The following is a 25,602-nucleotide window of genomic DNA, read 5'->3' on the forward strand; positions in this document are numbered from 1 at the left end:
TTTTGCAAATTACTATTGTCTTCTGGTGTTGCTACTTTCTAGACAACTGCAATAATCTACTCCCCCTTGCGGGTCCGGGGGTTAGAATAGGCGTGATGTATTCCTGCCTGTTGTACAAGGTGACTAAAAGGAGTTCCACACATTTCGCCCATTATGTGATGGTCCCCTGTAGGGTTTGACCTCCATTCTTCGAAATTTTCCCGAAGAGTGAGCCAATTGGGGAAGGGTACCTTACAAGGTGCATTGTGTTCATTGTGCATTGAGATCTTTAGCCCACTTTCTCATCGTTGCATTGCAGTCCTGCCCATTCTCCATCTCTTGGGCGAGGACACCTTCCTGGATGCATTTTCCACCATGCACTATGCAGTGTTGATTTCTGCGTCGACAGTGACCATGGGCTTCTTTGCACTTGATATCCAGCATGGTAGCCAGTCCATTGTGGTGGGGCCGCCATGTACCCTGTTGGTTGTAGCCCTCTGACCACACAGGGATCGCTCTGCTGGTGCCTGCACCGTTAACTCCCCACGTATGCCAAGGGGTAGATGCCCATCCCCGCAATGAAGCATAGTCCATCATCTCTTGCTGGTGGTGAAACACCAACACTCTCTAAGTGATTATGAGCCCAATTCAACGCACAGAAGTATGACGCCAAATCCTTCTCCTTCCTGGCCACATCATGGGAAGAACTTAAGGCTAAAGAAGGCAGTGGATCTTATTCGCCCCGGTACTTGTATGTTCGAGAGCTGATAGGTAATATTTCATGACGGTGAAGTCTCAGTTTTTTGTTGAGCATTTAGAGGAAAAGTTCGGGGAGGTGGAGGGCTTGTCTGAAATGAGATCTAGGTCAGTCTTGATCAAAACAGCATCCTCTGTCCAGTCACGGCAGTTACTCACTTGTGGCAAGCTGGGGGTGTTTCTGTAACCATCACACCCCATAAGAGCCTAAATATGGTCCAGGATATCATATTTCACAGAGACTTTCTTTGGCAGTCCGATGATGAGCTGTGTGCCAATTTAGAGCGGCGTGGTGTACATTTCGTCCAGTGTGTCCACCAGGGTCCGAAGGATAGCCACCGGTGCCTTTGTCTTGGTCTTTGAGGGTGATACATTGCCCGAGAAGGTCAAGGTGATGGTCTACTGGTTTGATGTAAAGCCCTATATCCCTCCCCCGATGCAGTGCTTTAAGTGCTGGAAGTTTGACCATATGTCTTCCTGCTGTACTTCCAGCATCACATGCGAGATTGCGGATGCCCATCACACCCCAGTACTCCATGTGCCCCGCATCCCATCTGTGTCAACTTTGGGAAGTTCCATTCACCTTGCTCGCCTGACTACAGGATTCTCCAGAAAGAAAGGAAAATCATGGAGTACAAGACCCTGGACAGACTGACCTACACTGAGGCTGAGAGAAAATTTGAACACCTGTATCCTGTGCGTATGACATTCTTACGCTGCTGCTACAACAGTTCTGGCGTAATCAGCTCCACCAACCCAGGTCATCTCTCAGAGCCGGAAGGTCACACTTGCCCCCTTGATGGTGGGGGAGGGGGCATTTCCCTCCCTGTTGCTCCTGCATCACCTACTTCGAGAGCGACACCCGCCCCCAACCATCAGGGCATCCGTCACCATTTCTAAGCCAGAGAAGCATAAGTCTTCTTCAGCATCTCTCACTAGGAAGGGGTCCCTTGGTTCACTCCCTTCTCAGGTTTCTTCTAGTGGGAAAGACTACACCTGCCAGTGGCTGAAGAGTCCAAAAGCAGCTGGTCGTAGGACTTCACACTCGTTCTCAGTCCCAGAGACTGAGCCAGTGAAGTCCTGTCAGCCAGGGAAACCCAAGGACTAGCGAGAGAAATCTGAAAAGAATACCCCTAAGACCAAGGAAATTGCGGTGGCACCCACACCACCGCTACCTACAAGAACTGCGGCTGAGAATGGGGTGGAGATTTTGGCGTCCGCTGAGCGCCTAGATCTTGCCAGACCCTCAGACGCAATGGATATAGACTGCTCAGGCAATAAATCGGTGGAAGCAGGTGACTCTGAGGCGTAAACTGTCTCATTGAATGTTCCATGCCTTCCCAGTCTCACAGTGTCATCCTCCAGTGGAATTGCGGCAGTTTTTTCCATTGCTTGGCTGAGCTACGGCACTGTTAAGCTTTACACCTGCTATCTGCATTACCCTCCAGGAAACCTGGTTCCCAACAATCCGGACCCCTGCCCTCCGCTGCTGTAAGGGATATTACAGGAACCGCAGCGACTATAATCGAGTGTCAGGTGGAGTTTGCGTTTATGTCCTCAACTTGGTCTGTAGTGAACATGTGCCCCTTCGAAACCCTCTTGAAGCTGTGGCTGTCAGAATAAGGATGACGCAGGAAATAACTGGGTGCAATGTATATCTTCCTCCAAATGCTGCAGTACCCCTGAATGTATTAGCTGCACTGATTGATCAACTCCCTAAACCTTTCCTACTTTTGGGAGATTTTAATGCCCATAACTCATTGTGGGGTGATACCATGCTTACTGGCCGTGGCAGAGATGTCGAAACTTTACTTTCGCAATTCGACCTCTGTCTCTTAAATACTGGGGCTACCCCACATTTCAGTGGCTCATGGTAGTTACTCAGCCCAGGCCTTCTCCCATCTATCCACTGGACAGCACGTGATGACCTGTGTGGTAGTGACCACTTCCCCATCTTCCTGTCACTGCCCCAGCATTAGGCACACAGGCGCCTGCCCAGATGGGCTTTGAACAAGGCGGACTGGGGAACTTTCACCTCTGCTGTCTCCACTGAATCTTCCCCACATGGTAACTTCGATGTGATGGTTTGTACAGGTGACTAGCACAATTGTTTCTGTGACAGAAAACATGATCCCTCACTCTTTAGGGTGCCCAAGGTGTAAGGCAGATCCTTGGTGGTCTCCGGAAGTCGCTGAAGCGATTGAGGAGTGTCAACAAGCTCTACAGCAGCATAAGCAGCACCCTTCTCTGGAGCACCTCATAGCCTTTAAACGGCTCCTTGCCCATGTTCGCTACCTTATGAAACAACAGAAGGAGGAGTGTTGGGAGAGATACGTCTCCACCATTGGGTGCCACATGTCACCTTCCCAAGTCTGGGCAAAGATCAAATGTCTTTTCGGGTACCAGGCCCCAACAGCTGTCCCCGGTGTTACCATAAATGGTGAGTGTGGTACCGACGCAAATGCAATTGCTGAGCACTTTGCTCGAGCATGTGCGTTGGAGAATTACCCCCAGCCTTTCGCATACTCAAATGGCGGCTGGATGGGAACGTCCTCTCATTTACTACACACTGCAGTGAATTGTATAACATCCCATTTATAGAATGAGAGCTGCTCAGTGCCCTTGCACATTGCCCCGACACAGCTCCTGGACTTGATCGCATCCACAGCCAAACGATTAAACATCTCTCATCTGACTAAAAGCGACATCTTCTCGTCATCATCAACCGGCTCTGGTGTGATGGCGTCTTTCCATTGCAATGGCGGGAGAGCACCATCATTCAAGTGCTCAAACCTGGTAAAAACCCGCTGGATGTGGATAGCTATTGGTCCATCAGCCTCACCAACATTCTTTGTAAGCTGCTGGAACATATGGTATGTCGACGGTTGGGTTGAGTCCTGGAGTCGCATGGCTTGCTGGCTCCATGTCAGGGCAGCTCTACCACTGATAATATTGTGTTCGTAGAGTCTGCCATCTGAACAGCCTTTACCAGATGGCAACACCTGATTGCAGTCTTTTTGACTTATGTAAATTGACTATGGGAGTGTGGTTTATGGTTCGGCAGTGCCTTCAGCATTACATTTACTCAACCCTGTGCACCACTGTGGGGTTTGATTAGGGACAGGAGCTTTTAAGAAGAGTCCGGTGACCAGTGTACTGGTTGAGGCTGGTGTCCCTCCACTGCAGATCATACGTGCGCAAGTGCACACCAGTTACGCAGCACACTTTCGTAGTTCCCCGGAGCATCTGAATTACTGTCTCCTTTTCCCGCCCGCAGCAGTCCATCTCCCGCATCGGTGGCCCAGATCCGGGCTAATGATTGCGATTCGTGTGCGGTTCCTTCTTTCCGAACTGGAGTCCTTCGCTTTACCACTTCTACTTGCGGTTCATTCACGTATGCCTCTATGGTGTACACCTCGGCCACACCTTCATCTGGACCTTTTGCATGGCCCTAAGGACTCCGTTATCCCTGCTTCTCTCCGCTGTCACTTCCTCTCGATTCTTGACATGTTCTGGGGCTTTGAAGCAGTTTCCACTGATGGCTCAATGGCTGATGGTCATGTAGGCTTTGCATAGGTTCGTGGAGGACACATTGAGCAGCACTCCATGCCAGTAGGCTGCAGTGTTTTCACTGCAGAGCTGGCAGCCATATCTTGTTCTCTCGAGTACATCCGCTCATACCCTGGCGAGTTATTTCTCCTGTGTACTGACTCATTGAGCAGCCTACAAGCCATCGACCAGTGCTACCCTCACCACCCTCTGGTAGCATCCATTCTGGAGTCCATCTATGCCCTGGAACAGTCCCGCCATTCCGTGGCGTTTGTGTGGACCCCAGGACATGTCGGTATCCCTGGCAATGACCTTGCCGATGGGCTGGCCAAACAGGTGACGTGCAAACTGCTTCTGGAGATAGGCATCTCCGAAGCTGACATGCGGTCTGTCTTACACCACAGGGTCATCCAGCTTTGGGAGATGGAATGATATAACATCAAGCACAATGAACTGCGTGTCATTACGGAGACTATGAATATGTGAAAGTCTTCCATGCAGGCCTCTCGCAGGGAATCAGTTGTCCTCTGCCAGCTCTGCATTGGCCATACATGGCTATCGCATGGTTACGTACTCCGCCATGAGGATCCATCTCAGTGTCGCTGTGGCTCTCAAATGACAGTCGTCCACCTCTTGCTGGGCTGCCCACTTTTAGCCACTCTGCGGCAGACTTTTAACTTTCCCAGCACCCTGCCTTCGGTGTTGGGCGACAATGCCTCCACAGAAGCTTTAGTTTTACTTTTTATCTGTGAAAGTGGATTTTATCCTTCTATGTATGTTTTAGCTCGTCCTTTGTCCCTCTGTGTCCTCCACCCTAGTGCTTTTAGGGTGGAGGTTTTAATGTGTTGCAGAGTAGCTGGCTTACCCTTTTTATTCTCGTGGTTGGCCAGACACTATAATCTCCTTTCATGTTTTACTCTCTTCTGTTTCTAGCATCTCTCTGTTGTTTTCTTGTCCTCTTTTGTTCCTTTTAGTGTTCATTGCCTTCCCTTCATTCTTGTGGCTTTTCCTTTCTCTCCATTTTGCGTTATATGTTTCGTCTGTTTTATTCTCACACTTGTGGCATTGTTTTATTAGGATCAAGGGAGCGATGACATCATAGTTTTGTCCCTTCTTCCGCCTTTAAACCAACCAACATCTACAAATGATCTTAAAGAGCTTCCAACTTTTTGTACTAGATCATTTATATACATTGTAAACATCAGTAGTCCTACCACACTTGCTTGGGTAATTGGGTTCGTAGCTGATCCTCATTTCCTACAGAAGGCTAGCAGTAGTAGTGAAGACTGGTGGCCTTGCTTCTGGGGTGCATGCATAACTTAACATTTACAATATCATACCCAGGACTGATCAGCATCATCTAGTTTGGAGTTGGGTGGAGGCTCTGTCAAGGCTGGGATGGCCTTGGCTGCAAATTTCTGAGCATGCATTTTGGGGTGGAGCTCTGTATGGGTTCTTCTTCATAGATCAAGAGTACACTAGTTTTTGATAGCAGCAAATGTGATGTTTCCTTGTTTTTATTTTTTAAGACTTCATGAAATTTCAGTGCCCCCTGATGAACAGTTGAGTCCTTAGACAAAGGTTGAATTTGGATCACAAGAAAGTACAGACACAGAGGATGAAACACAAAGTAGAAAGGTCTGAACATTTACTTGGATGTGGAATATATACTGTGCTTACGGCAATAAACAAGAAATAGTATGTCTAGCAATCTCGAAATTCAGTCAAAGTGCAAACTTACATGGCGCAAGTAACTGGCTCAGGTGCCTTCATCCGAAATGAAACTTGAGCTTATTCCAGCTTATCAAATGTTCTAATAACTTCCAGGAATGTAGCCAGACAATGTCAGTGACAACCCTCGCTAGCAAGACAAGTGACCACTATAATTTTTATGGCACAAATGAAATGAGGTCACTGTGCTTGGCGATTTAAACTCTCAGTGGATTGGCTATGCCAACAAGGAAGTGAAAAGGCAGTGTGTGGTGAAAGACAATGCACATTGTTATCAGCTAATACCACTGAACAACTAGCAGTGACCAATGTTGGCTATTATAATGTAATGTTAATTAAAAGTTGGAGAGTATGTAACAGTAACTCTAACCCTCTGTTGTTAGACCAGGGAGAGTGGGGGATTCCAAGCACAATTAAGCAATAATCTCTGTATCCAGAATTAGATTTTCACTCTGCAGCAGAGTGTGCACTGATATGAAACTTCCTGGCAGATTAAAACTGTGTGCCGGACCGAGTTCGAGTCTCGATCCGGCACACAGTTTTAATCTGCCAGGAAGTTTCAATAATCTCTGTACTTGTGATTAAGGTCACTTGCTAGTTTAAACTCAACAGCTTCCTTAGTAACACTATACTATCATAATAACTGAAAATGCATATCGTAGTCTCTCGGTTCTTATGTATGTTTCATTGGATAATAGGTACCAAGACAACATTCTGCAATCATAGATTTACTTGGCTGCTATAAGCGTGTGTTGCACTTACACACTAAACAGTGGTCCACTATGTTACAGATGCTCTGACGAATGTCTGAAGTGCCACAACTGTGGGGCTGTGTTTTGATGATCAGGTCTCTCAGATGTCAGCCGTTTATGTTAACGGGTTGTTGCAGCTGGCCCTGAAAGCTCTAGAGTATCATCAGTTATCATCTGACGTGGGATAGCAATGATTTCCACCAGAATTGTAATCTTTTGGGCCGTCTTGTTAAAATATACCCCTGTCTTGAGATATCACGACAAAAAGAAGTCACTTAAGCTTAGAAAAGGGGAGTGAGGAAGCCAGTGAAGGTTGCCATATCTGGAAATAAGGTGGCTTGCAAATAATCCTATAAGACAGCCATTGTTTTATGAGCTGTATATGTAGTTGCATAGTTTGTGTTGAAACCATACTGTCCACATTGCCCATCTCTGATGTTGAAGTTCTGAGAGCAAGAAGGTGGGGGGCATTATGATCTGAATTAAGTCATACTAATGTTGATTTTCTCAAAGAAGTACAAGACAATAATTCCCTTCTTCCCAATTGCCCACCATAGTGTTAATAATCAACAGTGGAAAATCCAGGATAATAAGTAGCAATATTATGAGAAGGAAAGTTGCTGCTAACCATATAGTGAATGTGCTGAGTTGCAGATGGGCACAGTAAAAAGATTTTCACACTTTCGGTCAGTGGCCTTTGTCAACAATTGACATACGTGCGTGTGCCGTGCGCATGGGTGTGGGTGTGGGAGTGGGTGTGCCCACACAAACACACACACACCTGTCGCTCGCTCGCACATGTGTGTGTGTGTGTGTGTGTGTGTGTGAGAGAGAGAGAGAGAGAGAGAGAGAGAGAGAGAGAGAGAGAGAGAGAGAGAGAGAATTGCTATTTAAGTGTGAACATCTTTTTGTTGTGCCTATCTGCGACTCAGTATCTCCGCTATATGGTGAGTAGCAACTTTCCTTCTCATATAGTGTTAATAGAGTTACTTCTGGGCTGTGTGAGGGGGACTTGTAACATTAGAGGTTTCATGTTATACCAGTACTGACAATTTTGTTTGTTAACAAAGCCATTTAAATGAAGATTGCCTTCATTACTCATGAGAAAAATCATATTTTCATGATTGACAATAGTTTCAAACACTGTTGCGCAAAAAAGTCTTCATAATCACATTCACTAAGTAACTGACATACTTGAATTTTGTATAGAAGGTATGAAATCTTTGTGCAGAATCCTTGGCACTATTGACTTGTTAACCCCTAAACTTACACCACACGAGCAAACTGACCGTTTAGGGTTCTGGAATGCAGATACCTTAAACTGCTGGATGCTTTCGGCCTGTGAGACAGTGCTAGGTGGTTTTTGTTGAAGTTTTCAACACGTCCCAAAATAATGTTGTTGTCTGGAACAGGTCAACAGACCATTATATTAAAATGAGTGTGAAAATGACATTGTTTCTGTGTCACACACGCATAGTTTATGAAAAATTGGCATGAGAGCAAATGTATGACACTCCACATTCCACAACATTGCAAAAACATTGCACTCTAACAGACAATGGCCACCCTCTCCTCCCCCCCACCCAACACTATGAGGCCAATTGCTCGGATGTACTATCCAGTACAAAAACACACGGTTTCTGTGATGGATCCAGTATTACCTGTGTAAGACAAAAAAGCTATGGGATTAGCCATCACCTGCTATTCTCTTTACTGACCCAATTGGTCAATAGTACATGTGTGATCTGTTTCCCACTATATCTGTTCAGGGGAAAGATAACTCGAAGGTGGGCTAAGTCAGCTGACATATGCTGATTAGTGATAACTACCATCCTGTAGATACAATGGCTTCCTATAAATGGTGTGTACCTTCACCCTTCCTACTAACCAGCTCATCAGGACTGTGGAGAACCAGCATATAGAATATCAGCATCAAACGCACCTACAGCAGCCAAAATTGCAGTAGTAGAACATTGTTTTTGTACTGGTGATCCAGTGGAGTATGACAACACAGTCATTATGGTGTGCACTTCCAGTTATTGGGGTAGTGTTGTTAAGGAAGGTGTTGAGGTCAAACTAGCAAGTGACCTTATTGAGACAGTTGTTTTTGCTTAAGTTCTCCTTGGAATCCCACAATCCCGGTTCAAAGAAAGGAACAGACAGTGCTACTTGCTCACCCATTGTGCATTTCACTACCAGTAATGTGTTACATCAGTCACCATTGGCTGGATGGTAGTGCTAGTTGTATACAGTGTGTATTGTCTTTCTGTATTTGCCATGTTTTGTTTGTGTGATGGCATAGTCCCACCCACCGAGTGTGTTTACTTGTCGAAGTATTGAGGTTGTTGAGGATGTCATCTGATTGTATTCCTATAAGTTGATTTGAGTCATCAGATGCTTTTAGCAGCCTTACTCTGCTACAATGTTTATGGATCTATTCAAAAGTCCCAGCACTGCCATTATAACAACAGGAAGTCTTGCAAAGTGTGAAGGATTGTTCTTGTTCTCCACAAACTGAGATTGTTCACTGATGACACTGTTGGTTCATTATTGACTGTTGATTCAATATGGTTTGGACTTAATTTATGTTTTGCTGATGACTCGCAGCTTCCTCTAAAAGTGGTTACATGTAAGTTAATGCAGATGGTTTGAGAAACAGTCATGTAATGCCAAAACACAGCTTCGTAGTATGCTGTTTGACTTAGTCACATTGATTAAATATGTAGTCATACTATTGCGAAACAAGATGAAAAGAATGAGCACGTGAGGTCAGTTGTAAAGAAGGTGAATGATCAGTCTTGGTTATTGAGAGAGTTCTGGGAATGTGTATTGCACCCTTAAAGAAGATCCAGTTCAGAATACTTGGGCAACATATTTTTGGCCAGTGCTGAATTGTTTGAGATTACTACAAAGTAGGATTAAAGGAAGACATTGATGCAAATCAGAAACATGTTTTATATTTGTTACTGGGCAATTTGAACAGTAGACCAGTACAAGAGTCTTACAGAACTGCTTCGTGAGCAAGATGGAAATTCTTTTTTGCAAAATGTTAGTGTGGAAATTTAGAAAACTTAACAGTTTCAACAGACTGCAGAACCCTTCTACTACCACCATCAGTGTTCATCTCTAGTTAGAACCATAAGGACAAAATAAGGGAGGTAAGGGATTTTGGAAAGGGGGCTTAGGTGCAATTATTTTTCCTTTGTTCCATTTGTGATTGGAACAGGAAAGTAAAAAGATTAACTGTGGATCAAAGTACTTTCTGCCATGCTCAGTGCAGTGGCTTGCAGGCTATATACATTCTGATGAATGTAGGAACAGAACACATTACACCAAATTGGCCTGTTACATTACATTAATTACTGTAAATTTAATAATCACATTGTTTATCTTCTGATTTGGCTATCTTTATATTTCAGAGGATTCAAGAAAGGAACCTGTTAATAAAGAAGGCTGAACAAGAGGAAGCTGCAGCAAAAGAAGAACAGAAACGAAAGTTGAAAGAGAAACAGGAATGCTTGAACAAAATGTATTCACATCAAGTTGGGTTCAGAGATATGTACCAACAAATGATTGATGTATTCAAGTATGTTGCTATATAGATTCAGGAATGTAAATGTTATTTCCATTTATATTCACTTGTCACTGTTTGGTTACAAACATAGTTTAATTGTTCTACCTTAGTGCTATATTAAGCTTTTTGAAAACATAGTCAGCGATCTTAAAATTTGTTAAAATTAAAATAGTCTTGATCGCATTTTTTTGTTTTTTGTTTTATTAGAGTGAGTGACTGGTTTTGACTCTCTCATAGTCATCTTCAGACTCCAGAGCGGTGGATGGGCAGTGCCAGATGAGTTCCGTCGACCCTCAATGCTAGTGTAACTGCTTTGAGGCTTTGAGCAGTTACATGAGCGTCGAGGATCGATGGAACTCATCTGGCAGTGGCCATCCACCACTCTGGAGTCTGAAGATGACTCTATGAAAGAGTCGGAAGCGGTCACTCACACCAATGCAATTAAGACTGTTTAAAATTTTAATTTTAACTTTACCTGTTACATTCACAGATAGTCTATGGGGAAAGGATGGCTGTTAGTAAAATTACTGCAAATCACTCTTATCTTATGTGGTGATTTCAAGGGATGTTTATGGGAGGAAGTAACTCTTTGCCAGAGCCTTTTTAGATCCTTATTGTTTCAGAATTTTAAATTTATCTATCTTTGATCCAGTTACTTGGAAAGTGAATATTTCTTTGTTATGTTACAGAAACAAGTCAAGGGACCTAAATATTAGTTACTATTACAGATTGCTGGCTAATTTTCTCCTTAATTGTTGATGTGCGTGTATCACGTAATTTTGCTTTTAGCGGTCAAACCAGCTGTTATTGTGGAGTGTCAACAGCATTCCAAATCAAAGAGCTTGTCTAACTTTACTTTGCCATGCACAACCATTTTTTTTTAAAAAAAAACTGAATCCACTCAGCCTGAAAAAAATAATGCATCTGATTGATTTTGTTACTAGTATGTGAAGAAACTAAATTTGCTGTTAGAATGTGAAGTGTATTGGGATATACTTTTCAGAGATCAATTTTTTATTATTCATATTGCATTTCACTAATAAATACTGTATTTCATGTATATCAAGGCACATTCTCAGATATTAAATATTTTGTAGTACCACACTTTTCTTCAAAATAAAACCAGTTTATAGTGTGCAAATTTAATTCTGTTCTTTAACATGTAATCCTACATAGGATCGTAATGAAAATAACAGTAAATGCTTTTTTCTTTTATTTCAAATCAAACTATAACAACAAGACCAAAAGACAATTACAAGCCCACATTGCTTAAGAAATTGGGGATAAAAATGGTTGCTATCTCCTAATTGAAAGGTCAGCTTTTCTACTTTAAATAGAAAACACACACTCCTTTCACCTACAACCATGGTGCAGCATGAGCAGTATAATAATTCTCTTCCCACTTTTATCTGTCACCTTTGCTTCACAGCTGCCACACAAACCAATAGAACGAAAATGACCTCTGATCAAAGGTGTTACTTTTCCCCTCACCAAATAAAATTTAGCTTTTCCACTTCAGGTGTGATCTGTCTACTATAATCTCATCCCAAAATTACACTACATAAATTAATCAACCCAGATGCTACCCACTCAAACTTGGGATGGATCAAGCATTGTACCTTAAACACTACAGATGTATGGTCCTCACTGGATACACATCTTCTCTAGTCGTCACACAGTAGGCTACTCCAACTTTTAACTACAGCAAATAAGACAATGATTCAGTCCCCTTAAAACAGTACAGCATAATGTGCTAATAGGTGTCAGTTAATTCATGATTTATATAGTATTTAAATCCAGATTTGCTTCTGTCAGGAGTTACAGTAGCTGGCTTCTTTATTGCCCTCCAGATACCACTACCTCTGTAGCTGACCAGCTTGGGACTCCTGTCTGTGACAAGATGTCACTCTGTATACATTGAAATAGATAACAATTCTCTCTTAAACATTTATCTTTATTATAAACTGCATTTACTATTTGTCAGTATATGCTTTGATGTATACTATGTTTGGCGCGGAAAAATTCTGTGTCACATAAACGGAGGCTTGTGTACTGTTTCCATCGTAATGAACAACAATGGGTCTTCACGCCTATAAACGTGCTGTACTTCACATTTATTTATGTTGAGTCAACTGCCGCTCGCTGCATGAGAAGTAGGTACTTAACAGGGCTTCCTGCATTTTGCTTCAATTTTCTGGGACATAGATATTCTTAAAAATGACAGCGTTATCTGTGAAGGCCTCATGAAGGTTCCAGTATTATCAACCAAGTCATCTATCATCAGGCACATTTTCTCTTGTGTTTGACAGATGCTTGCAATTTAGTTTTTGCATTGTGTAGCTGGAGTCAGCCCAAACAGCTAACGCTCGTCACTTCTTTCGTGCAACATCCAGTGTCAACAAAGTATTGGTTTGTCCCTCATTACAAACAACATTACTTTAAAATCGGAATTATACGTGCCCATCTGATAGAGCACTATGAAATTAGTCTAGTCTGATATTTTTTTTATCAATATGTATAAACAGGGACAGTAAAACATGAAGAATTGAGTTTTATCTGATAGTAAATCCAGCAACGACTCAGTAGCACTTTACACTAGGCAGTAGCATTCTGAGCAGGCCAGCAAGGTGGTGTTGCTGCTTGTACACTGTTTATTCTTTGAGTTTTAATGTCCCTGTTAATACATATCGATAAAACAAATATTGCACTAGACTAATCTCCCATTGAATGGAAACATAAGTTTCTGCTTTAAAAATACACAAACAATGGAAAATTCAGGATTTTATATTATGAAAAGAAAAGTTGTTAGTCGCCATACAATGCAGCAATTCATCATCTACACTATATGCAATAAAAATAATTTTTTTGTAATGGAAAGAAACAGACACCTTACATCAACACTGGGTTTCGCACAAAAGATGTGATGAGCTCTATTTGTTTGGGGTGACCTCAACTACACCATGCAAAAACAAAATTGCAAATACCTGCTGAAACACCAGAGAAAATCTGCCTGATGATTCTTAGGAGAGAGACCCTGTATATCATGAACACTAATTGTCATATAACATACTTTTCGGGTAAGTCCAGAGTTTTTGTCCAGTTAAGAATGAGTTACTGAGTTTTATCTGATAGGAAATCCTGAATCCAACCACATATTCTGCTACCTATTCTTTAAACTCACTTCATTAACTAAGCGACTGTGTGGAACTGAAGGAAGTGCTTGCCAAGACTTGGGGAACACTTCATCAGTCTGGATATTGCTGTCCATTGTCATTTATATATTGTGGGAAAACAGAACATGCAAAATTTTGCAACATCAGTGTTTGTGGAATTCATGTTGATCATGCACAGGAGAGTTTTGGTTACCAAACTATTAATTAAACATGTGTACACAATTTGGGAAATGTGTTAGCACACAAATTATTTCGCACAGGCTAGCTAAAGCATTCAAAATGCAGGTGACAAAAACGTTTTATTGATGAAGATTTCAATGTATTAACCAAGTGAACATGCGTGAAAGCCCAAAATCCATCTTGATATAAATAAAATTTATATAAAAACCATATTTATGCTGCATTTCTTTGATTAAAGTTCTCCAGTCCCTGTTTCCTCACTGCATACACCTTTTTCATTCCATCGTGCAGCATTTCACAACAAATAAAGTTCTCCTTTGCAGATGTAATGGGAACATTATCTGTACATAGGCCATTAAAACTGAACTGAACTGAACTGCACTGCACTGGTCACCTGCTATGCAGATTACAAGTCAGGCCTGTGTGAGGAATCTGAAACTTTTGAGTAGGAGTAAATGCCATGCAAGATGTGGGGTCTTCCCAAGGACAACAGAAGATTCAAGCAACACATTCTTCAGCTGCTCCCTGTGCTAAACTATTCCCCAGACAAAAAAGCCATAGTTCAGGAATTTTTAGTATTCTTTGGTGCTGGGTGATGTTTCCCTAGAAGCGCATATTTTTCAGACTGTAAGCCAAAAATTGACCAAATATGATTTCCCTTTCTTTTCCATTACTTTTAGTGTTCTGCCACGTTGTTTTGGGGTAGATTACAAAGCCGGCTGTCATAGTGCATTCCTTCTCTGCACTTCAGCTGTGACAGACTTAGTTAACTTGCAAAGGGGTTGTGAGACTCTTCATAGGGACTCACTTAGGAACGTTTTCCTTAAGACTTTCTAATTGGTCCGATGTGTTTGGGTACATTGTTGATGTGTGGAGATGGTTAAAAGTAGTCTGTATGCACAAAGCATTACTTTTAAGATTTACAGGCAGAATTGAAACAGAGTGCCCTGTAGTGCCATTGCTAAATAAACTGTAATTCTGCTTGCCATCCCTTCTGTAATAATTTTCTTATTCAGTGGCTACTCCCACATTACCTGTCAGTAAAATAATCCTTGTGCTTATTAGTTTCTATTTGCTCAGTACAAAAGCCATGAAATGCAGTCCTATCAGAAGGCATGCACCATGAACATCTTAGAGATGGGAAGGCACCACTGGCACAGTAATGGAGTCATGATTGCATGTGGAACCGTATTGATGCTGTCTCTACAAGTTGATGAAAGTGTTCAGCATTTGAAAATTTCTTAATTTGTCGCCTATCTGATCACTGAGTAAGGTCACTCAGTGGGTCAGACAATTAATTATAATTCTAGGGAGGAGTGATGTCCAAACCCCTCTCACCATTTCAGTTCAGTTTTTGAAAGCATTGTGTATGTTTCCAGTTCTGTTTCAGGACAAGAAGATTGAAATACTCAAATTAATGAATACGGATAGACATTAAGGGCAGGTGTTTGTATTTTGATAGATTATATATAGATTTTTTGGTCATTTTATGTACATAATTTTTAACTGTTCTCTGTCATTGATCTTGTGATTGTATACCACATTTTTACCTTAACAATGTCCAAAAATATTTTGATAACAATATAATTCAGTTAACATTTGTGTCTTACTTTCTTTTCACTTGTTTTCAGGCAGTCCAAAGATAGGGAAGCAGCAAATATTGCATTTACTGCACATTTGCCAAAGATCAAGAGCCTGAGTGATGCCTTAAGCCAGCTGATTAAACAATGTATGGTATGTTTAACATGTTGAAAGTGTTGTGGAATTCATGTTTTTCTTTGTTGTCATATACTCTTAAGCTTTATGTGCCATTAAAGGAGGAGTGACAGAAAGATAGAGTGATTTCATGAATTTTCTGGAATAGATTGTAATGACTGTTCTCACTTAAGCACTTTGGAGGAGCTTATACTGGAGGGGAGAGTTACAAGTGACAGTTACAGAAGGAGCTGTTGAAATTATTATACAATAATGGGAAAAAATCACAACACCAAAAAATAATTAATGTAGAGTAATGAAAATTTGGGTATAAATTTGTCTAGGTAACATACGTAAATGATAAACATTGCAAGATCACAGGTGAGATAAGGCATTGCAAACATGAAATGCTGTTACATTAATAACAGGCATATCTGCCAGAATGTTGAATGCAAGCATGCAGACTTGCATGCAATGTGTTGTACAGCTACTCGATGACAGTTTCATGTCTGTTGCACTTGCTCGGTCAATACAAAGACAGTTAGTGCTGATTCTGGATGACGCTGGAGTTGTCGTCCATTGATGTCCCACATGTGCTTGATTGGAGAAAGATCTCATGATTGAGCAGGACAAGACGACATGTCAACATTGTTGAGAATGTTGGGTTACAACAGCAGTATTTTGGTGAGCATTATCCTGTTGGAAAATACCCCTGGAGTGCTGTTCATGAACGGCAGCACAACAGGTCAAATAACCAGGTTGACATACAAATTTGTAGTCAGGCTGCAAGGGATAAGCAGTAAAGCATTCCTGCTGTCATATGAAACTGAATGCAGAACAGGCATAGGTCCATTGTGTCTAGCATGTGGAAAGCTTGGTTGCAGGCCCTTAACTGGCCTTTTAACCAACACATGCCATCATTGGCACTGAGGCAGAACCAACTTTCATCAGAAAACACAACAGACCTCCACCCTGCCCTCCATTGAGATCTTGCTCGATACCATTGACACTGTGGTGGTTTGCGGTCTGTGGAATGTATGGTATAGGGCATCTGCTCAGTGCTGTCCTTGAAGTAACTGATTTGTAACAGTTTGTTGTGTCATTGTGGTGCCAACTGCTGGTCAGATTGCTGCTGCAGATGCAATACAATGCACCAGAGCTGTGTACCAAACACAATATTCTTCCCTCTCGGAGCGCCATATGGCCGACCGGAGCCTGGTCTTCTCGTGACTGTAAGTTCTCGTGACCACCACTGCCAGCATTCGTGCACAGTGGCTACATTCCTGCCAAGCCTTTTTGCAGTATCATAGAAGGAACATGCAGCCTCTTGTAGCCATATTACACGACATCATTGAAGGTCACTGAGGTGTTGATAATGGTGTCTTTTTCACCTTGAAGGTGTTCTTGACAAACGTCGGTTCACCACGTCCAATCTCAGAGGTAACCGACACTCATGACTGTTACAGCATATATTTAAAGTGAACCTGATTTTCATCCATGTAGTGGTGCTACTAGCACCTCTCTTATGTGACTTGCACAATATTTTAATAGTCATCATCTTTCAGATGTAGAAACTCACCTACCAAAATTTGTTTATGTAGCACAACTTCTTTTTGGTGTTGCAATCCCCCCCATCAGTGTATGTTGTGATGTGTAGCATATTTATCAGCTGAGTAACTGAGTTTGGGTTGCCTCACATGAATGGTGTATTAATAAATGCTAATTTAGCTTTGAGTGGTGAACTTAGGCATATTGCTGACAGGGAAAATGCAAGCCAATGTTTGTGTTACTGCAAGAGGGCTTTAGTGATCAATTCCAACAACAAAATTTTGATGGTACATCATGAATTTGGAAGAGCTTTTTAATCTGAAAGTACTTGGGATGATAGAGAAAGGCTATTGATAGCTCAGCCAACAACAGTCATATAGATAGCTTGAGTATCTGTATTATCACAGATGAAAGTACGTACCAATACAGATATTTGAAAATCAATGTTTACTAAAAAATATCTAACTTTTGCTGGAAATAAAGGGTTATAATTTTCTCTATTAGACAAATGAAATGCTGTCCTAGTGTAAGATAGAGTGACCTTCTGTAACACTTCTTAAATCTTTTTCTTTCTTACTTTTCTTTTATTTCTCACTTTTATTTTATTTCTCACCATGACATACAGTATGATATTGTATTTTTGTGTTGCTGTTGGCTATACCTCAGTGTTTCTTTCAAAAGTAATGTTTTGCTTGATTTTACTTTTTGACTCTGTCCATTGTTATCTCAATAATAGTAATAGTAATAATAAAATTAATCATGACTGTAGATTATCATGAGATATTAATACATAATTTATCATGTGTTTGAAACTTTGTATGATTTTTGCATTTCTTTAACAGTTCATGTTAGATTAGATAATTTGATTCTTTGAGACACTGAGACACACCTGTTCTTGAAAGTATGCACACAAAGAATTTATGTCTTCTTCTTAATCACCCCCCCCCCCCCTTCTGCAAGCCCAAAACACACACACACACACACACACACACACACACACACACACACACACACACACACACACACACACACACACACACACACACACGTGCCAGTCAGTCAGTCAGCTGTGCTTCTGTCACATGTTCAAGAACATTCATAAAGTTCTCCTTCAAACCTGTCGATACCTTGTATCTATTCTTGAGACTTGAATCACATTCCTACAGTATCAGAATAATAGCTTATGTAAGCTAACACTATAGTCATTAGTAGAGACTGGATTACATGCATTTGCATATTTGGCTCCTTTTTGCCGGGTAATGTATATTTTAACTAAAAACTAGTGACAATGCATATTTTCGCTCCATGTTTACAGTATTTTAAAAACTTGGATGGGCGGTCTCTAGCTCGATCTAGTTTTGATGTCTCACAGATTGACTGTGACCTAGAACTGCGCGCAGTTGCTAACCGAGAGGCCACTGCCTAACGAAATCATTACAGAAGAGGAACAGGAACAGGCAGACATAGTCAATGCCCCTGCACCCACAGCCCCGGTTAATCCCCTCCGGTGACCTACCGTTCGCATCGGCAACAATTAATTTAAACTACACAAGCTTTTAGTCGCATGTCCATTGTTTCAGTTAAGCTTTCTATTTACTTGTACATGGTTGAAAGTGTTTACAATGTGTAGTGTATAATGTGTTGTGCGCCATGCTGCCCGAAAAAAGAAGTGTCATTTCATGGATAGCTGACCATCCTGGAACATTTATGTATGACGGAATTGTTTTATGTTGCCGAGTTAGTGAGAAAAACATTTTGTGCAAAAAAAAAAGTTTTAAATGGGCCAGCACATCAAGACAAGTCTTTATATCGCAGAAATGCAGAAGAAATGACCACAATAACTTCTGACAACAGCAAGTTGCAGTAGCAGAGATTTGTCCAAAGGTAACAAAAAAAGTCAGTTTAATGTGGATCTAGGTGAAGCATTCATTGCAAGCAATATTCCTCTTCACAAACTTACAAACCCTATCCTCAGAGACCTTCTGTGCAAACATTGCTTGAATCAAAATACACCAGATGAATCAACATTGCGTAAAAAGTACATAACAACAATTTACGTAAATGTTCTGGAACAAATATGCAATGAACTAAGGACAGGATTATCTGGATTCCAGTTGAAAAAACTGCAGACACTTGTTGTTTTTACATTCCAAATTTAATTGTTGGTGCTTTAAAAGAAGAGCCTTCTTCTTCCTATTTAGCAGCCTACAAAGAACTTGAAAAAGTATATCATTCTACAATCAACAGATTTGTGGATGAGAAAAATATTAGAAAAAATATTCCCAGATCATTAGCAGATGAAAGGGTGTTTATGTTTATTTCAGTTGCTACACCCTATATGATCAAATTGGGAAAAGCCCTCTGAATATTTTGTCCCAATTCGATTCATGTGACGTGATTTGCTCATGGAGTACATCGTCTAGCTGAAGAAGTACGTTCCACATTTGTGGATGTAAATAAACTGATTTCAGAATGTGTTTTTAAAGGCTCCTGCTCACATTAAGACATACAAAGAAAAACTACCAAATGTGACTTTAGCAAACATGGGTTTGATGGTGTGGTGTTTCACAATGAACATTTCGAGGCCATTAGAGGGGTAGTAAATGGCTTCAATAGTGCAGAGGCTTTGGCAGTTTTCCAGTGCAAGAAGTTTTTAATGATTCCAGTATTGAAAAAGACATTGCTGTGATTAGCACTAATTTTCCCATATACCTGCAAGTGCTAAAAAGCTTGAAACGCAACGTTTGGCATTGGATGAATCTATTCAGTTAATGAATAAAATTATTCTAGTGAACTCCTCATTGCCAGAGATATTCCCAAGAAAACTTAAAGAGAAGTTTGAAAACATTTTAAACAATAACCTGAGCCTTGAGTCCTTGTGCCAAATTGATAGTTTTATTAATGGGACGGGTGAACTTTTACCTGAAACAATGAGTCCCAACATCCAACATACACCCAGATTCAAATACTGCCCAGGTACCTAAGTTGATGCAGAATGGTCCTTTTCTGCTTATAAAAATGTTTTGAGTGATCGAAGACACAATCTTGCTACTGAACATTTGGAGCAGTACTTGGTCATTTATGTTTACAATAGTAGAAAAATGTAAAATAAATGCTTTGGTCCTATAGTATTAATTGAAAGTTAACGCTGTTCAGAAGAGTTCATGATTATATGTTATTTTTTAAGTGAAATATTAGAGTTTTTTAGTATGCCCCTCTGCATGTGATATTATCTGAAGTTGGTCCTATACATATCGATTGTTCCACTGCATCTCACTCACATCGCATGCGCTTGTTACTGACAACAATAGCAAAACAGGAACAATTCCTGAAACACAGTATGCATCCCCATTTTGCAGATTTTTAGAAAATAATTCCAGAAAGGCCCCCTTCCTAACCTCTATCAGAAAGTATTCAGAAAATGATATCAGCGATCTAAATGTACCGATTTTTCGCGTGGCCAGTGCTCTTCCTCATAATTGATATGCACAGGTTCCACCTTGAGATATATTGCACGCAGTGACTGCCATGTTTTATTCCAAACTATTTAGCTGTCCTTCATTTCCCATCTGTGTTGTTTAGACAGGCTGGTGGCGGAGGGAAGGATCCAGATGGCCCGGGTTGTGAAACGGTCATGCGCTCAGCTGCATGTTGCGCCACTAGGTGGTCAGCTTTGTTCTTTGCAACAGTTTGGCAGTGGCTATTCATCCTGGTACACACCTGGTTAGTAGTCACACTGACATGAAAAGCTGTGAAGTTTTTGCAATACAGTTGATCTATGATATGACTGTTTTCACAGGTGACCCGACGTCTGATAGGGTAGGAAAAGCCTATAACAGGACTGGAGTAGGAGCTGCTGGGTTGGTGGATTGGGTAGGTCCTGCACCTCAGGCTCCACAAAGTGTCTGTCTCCTCCTCCTACAAGCCCGGCCCTAGTGATTCTATCCCAGAAGTCCAACATAACCTCCAGTCCCCACTGATATTCATAGGCCCTTCCCAAAACTTCTCCCCAAAGTCCATCTCCCTCCTAACACCTAAACCACCCAACTTCTACAGGCTCCCAAAAATTCACAAACCCAACTACTTTGGACACTCCATTCAGCAGGCTTTTGTGCTCCCACTGAAAAAATTTCTGCCCTGTTTCCAAAGCCTCCAACAAATTGCCTGAAACCTGGCATCCCAGATCAAAGATAGCAACTACTTCCTTCATGAACTCTCCACCATCTCCACCCCTTTACCTCCTAGATCAGTACTTGTCAATATTAATGTCATCTCGTATACATGAGCATCCCTCATTACCGGAGCCTTGTCACTGTCAAACACTATCCTTCAGACCGCAAACCCACCACCTCTTTCCTATACATTGTACCAACTATATCCTGGCTCACAAACAGTTTTCCTTTGAACAGAAGGTATACAACCAAATCTGTGGCATAGCCACAGACACCCATATGGCACTCTTGTATGCCACCTGTTTATGGACCATGTGGAGGAACCTTTCCTAACTTACGGTCAAGATGCCCTATCCATACTCCTTCACAACCTCAAGACCTTCTCCTGCATCCACTTCACCTTATTCACCTCTACCCAACAGTCAGCCATCTTGAATGTTAGCCTCAACCTCTCTGATGGCTCCATCCACACCTCTGTCCACATTAAATCCACTAATCACTAACAATACCCACCTTTCGATAGTTGCTGTCCCTTCCACACACACAAAAGAAACCTCCTGTGAAGCATAGCCACTGGTGGATAGCGTATCTGCCATGACAACAACTCTTTGTCCAGTATGCTGAAGGTCTCACAAAGGCATTCACAGAAAGACAATGCTCCTCAAACCTAGTCCACAAACAGGCCTTCCATTGCAAATCCTCACAACCGCCCCCCCCCCCCCCCTTTCCCAATCCTCCCACCATCCATTATCACTGTGGACTGGAACAACTGAACCCTGTCAGTTGCCAGGGCTTTAATTATCTCTCATCATTATGCTGTGAAATGAGGGACATTCGACCCGAGATCCTTCCCACCCCTCCTAAAATACTGTTCCATTGCCCACCAAACTTACACATCATACTAGTCCATTCCTATCCTGCTCCCACTCCCTTGCCACAGTGATAATATCCTTGTGGCAGCCATAGTGCAAGGCCGGCCCAATCAACCCACCTGACACCACCATCTCCAGTCCTGTCATAGGCTTAATCCTACCCAATCAGAGGCCACGCCACCTGTGATTGTAGCCATATCTTATACCAGCTCTACCACAAACACTGCACAGCTTTTTATGTCGATATGACTAGCTGTCCACTGGGATGAAATGCTGCTGCCAAACTGTCTCAAAGAACAAAGTTGACTGCCCAGTAACAGAATATGCAGCTGAGTGCAACATGCTCAATTTCAGTGGCTGCTTAGCAACCCGACCAATCCGGATCATTCCCTCCATCATCAGATTCTCTGAACTACACAGTTGGGAGTCATCCTTATAACATAGCCTCCACTCCTGGCCTCAGTCTCCAGTAACCTGCTGCCCCAAATCCTCCACCCAACAGTTTCCCCATCTTCCATCCTGTCATTGCCTCCCAATTCAATCACCACATCACTTTCAACATGTACTTCTCTGGCAACTATGTGTCACATGCCTGTCCCATTTACCTGCCACCCCTCCCTCCGACATTCATAGCCAGCAAACTTGCTGCTCCCTGTGAGCTGCTAGCCATCCACCACCAATACCTCTCTCTGACTTCTGCCTCCCTCTCCCTTTGCCCACCCCACCTGTCACACCCTCACCACAACCTAGTCCACCTGCCAAAATGCAGCACTGGCACCTTTAGCCCAGCTGGCATCATATAGAAACAAAGGTACCCATGCATGCACCGATGTTTTTAAATTCTGTGTGGTCACCATTACAAAAAATACACTGGTTCCTATATCATGACAATACTTCGAATAAATACTAGTCATGCCAGTAGTGCATTCAGATTCACTCCATTTTCTCACTCCACAGACTGTCCCATGTGCTTTTCTTATTGGCACCAAAAGATCTCCCCCCCCCCCTCCTCCTCCTTTCAAGCTGAATGGGGAAACCTCACACCAACTGTGACCTGAAGTCCTGAGAGACATGTAAGGGTAAGATTAATGGTAATGGTATCAATATCTGTTTCCTTACAAATAATAACCATTACTATTGTGCTTTTCTCTAAAGTGTAATCTATGTGGAGCATAAATAAAGAATGGGTGATGTGCTGTATCAGTCGTGTAAATTGGTGAATGACCATTGAGATGCAGAAAGGTCTGCACAATTCTTTTCCAATTTACTAGCTACTTACAGAACACATCTGCTACTATTAGACACTAATTCATTTTCATTTGCTTGTGCTTTGTTTAAAACTGTCTTAGTAATGCATCTGTACTAATAGGTTGGGGAAGTAAGCAGCTTGGATTTGCAGACTGCAGCAGCCATAACACAACAGATTAACTCAATCCTGAGTCAGTACAAGAGTGACGTAGGTAAGTAAATGATTTTGACATCATGACATAACATTTGTTAATAAAATATTTTGGCTTTTGCTAGTCATGGTCAGTTGGATTTCTTTACCTTCAAATTATTTCATGGGGGAGATTTGTTTTACAAATTCAGAGACGAGAAGTCTTATATGTTATGCGCATCTGGTTGGCACTCATTCATAGTTCCGTGAAGTTCACAATCTTACATTATGATTCCACTGGATACTTTGACCTTCAAGCCTTGATTACTGCCACTGTCGATGAGAATACATGGAGGGGGTAACTGTTCTTCGTACTTAACACCATTTTTCAATTTTTAATGCATTATTTAGATTGTTTTTCCTGTGTAATTAGTTTTCCTTTATATACTTCGTGACAAAAAGCACTCAAAATGGGAGGAGGAAATGAAGTAGAACTTCGTGAATTAAGAGCTGTGTGTTGTTATTTCAGTGATTACAGAATAGTATCAAGTTTACAAAGCACTTGACAGTATGAATCCACTGACAAGTATGACGTTGCTCCTCATCTGGCCTGGATACATGCACTGATATCGTTGGGAAGGGTGTTATAAAGCTATTGTGTCCCTTTCTGAGGCAAGCTGGCCCACAACTATTGTAACAGATCCTTTATATCCAGGATACTGGCACTGGGACAGAGATGATATCTGAGCTGTTCCCACATGTATTCTACCAGGGACAGATGTTGTTGTTGTTGTGGTCTTCAGTCCTGAGACTGGTTTGATGCAGCTCTCCATGCTACTCTATCCTGTGCAAGCTTCTTCATCTCCCAGTACCTACTGCAACCTACATCCTTCTGAATCTGCTTAGTGTACTCATCTCTCGGTCTCCCTCTACGATTTTTACCCTCCACACTGCCCTCCAATGCTAAATTTGTGATCCCTTGATGCCTCAAAACATGTCCTACCAACCGATCCCTTCTTCTAGTCAAGTTGTGCCACAAACTTCTCTTCTCCCCAATCCTATTCAGTACCTCCTCATTAGTTAGGTGATCAATCCACCTTATCTTCAGTATTCTTCCGTAGCACCACATTTCGAAAGCTTCTATTCTCTTCTTGTCCAAACTAGTTATCGTCCATGTTTCACTTCCATACATGGCTACACTCCAAACAAATATTTTCAGAAATGACTTCCTGACACTTAAATCTATATTCGATGTTAATAAATTTCTCTTCTTCAGAAACGCTTTCCTTGCCATTGCCAGTCTACATTTTATATCCTCTCTACTTCGACCATCATCAGTTATTTTACTTCCTAAATAGCAAAACTCCTTTACTACTACAAGTGTCTCATTTCCTAATCTAATTCCCTCAGCATCACCCGATTTAATTGGACTACATTCCATTATCCTCGTTTTGCTTTTGTTGATGTTCATCTTATATCCTCCTTTCAAGACACTGTCCATTCCGTTCAACTGCTCTTCCAAGTCCTTTGCAGTCTCTGACAGAATTACAATGTCATCGGCGAACCTCAAAGTTTTTACTTCGTCTCCATGAATTTTAATACCTACTCCAAATTTTTCTTTTGTTTCCGTTACTGCTTGCTCAATATACAGATTGAATAACATCGGGGAGAGGCTACAACCCTGTCTCACTCCTTTTCCAACCACTGCTTCCCTTTCATGCCCCTCGACTCATTTCCCAACCACTGCTTCCCTTTCATGCCCCTCAACTCTTATGACTGCCATCTGGTTTCTGTACAAATTGTAAATAGCCTTTCGCTCCCTGTATTTTGCCCCTGCCACCTTTAGAATTTGAAAAAGAGTATTCCAGTCAACATTGTCAAAAGCTCTCTCTAAGTCTACAAATGCTAGAAACGTAGGTTTGCCTTTCCTTAATCTAGCTTCTAAGATAAGTCGTAGGGTCAGTATTGCCTCACGTGTTCCAACATTTCTACGGAATCCAAACTGATCTTCCCCGAGTTCGGCTTCTACTAGTTTTTCCATTCGTCTGTAAAGAACTCGCGATAGTATTTTGCAGCTGTGACTTATTAAACTGATAGTTCGGTAATTTTCACATCTGTCAGCACCTGCTTTCTTTGGGATTGGAATTATTATATTCTTCTTGAAGTCTGAGGGTATTTCGCCTGTCTCATACATCTTGCTCACCAGCTGGTAGAGTTTTGTCATGACTGGCTCTCCCAAGGCC

At 41.7% G+C, this 25,602-nt stretch overlaps 1 protein-coding gene across 2 annotated transcripts in view; it reads left to right on the forward strand.

Annotated features, from left to right (window-relative positions):
- Nucleotides 1-25,602, forward strand: part of LOC126272344 (mRNA export factor Gle1) — a 121,598-nt gene that overhangs the window by 11,853 nt on the left and 84,143 nt on the right. For both annotated transcript variants that reach the window (XM_049975144.1, XM_049975153.1), the window contains exons 4-6: nucleotides 10,187-10,353; nucleotides 15,326-15,428; nucleotides 23,351-23,441. In XM_049975144.1, the coding sequence (XP_049831101.1) occupies nucleotides 10,187-10,353; nucleotides 15,326-15,428; nucleotides 23,351-23,441 (361 nt within the window). The remainder of the gene's footprint in view (nucleotides 1-10,186; nucleotides 10,354-15,325; nucleotides 15,429-23,350; nucleotides 23,442-25,602) is intronic.

This window comes from Schistocerca gregaria, chromosome 1, assembly GCF_023897955.1.
Source record: "Schistocerca gregaria isolate iqSchGreg1 chromosome 1, iqSchGreg1.2, whole genome shotgun sequence".
Classification (NCBI taxonomy): domain Eukaryota; kingdom Metazoa; phylum Arthropoda; class Insecta; order Orthoptera; family Acrididae; genus Schistocerca; species Schistocerca gregaria.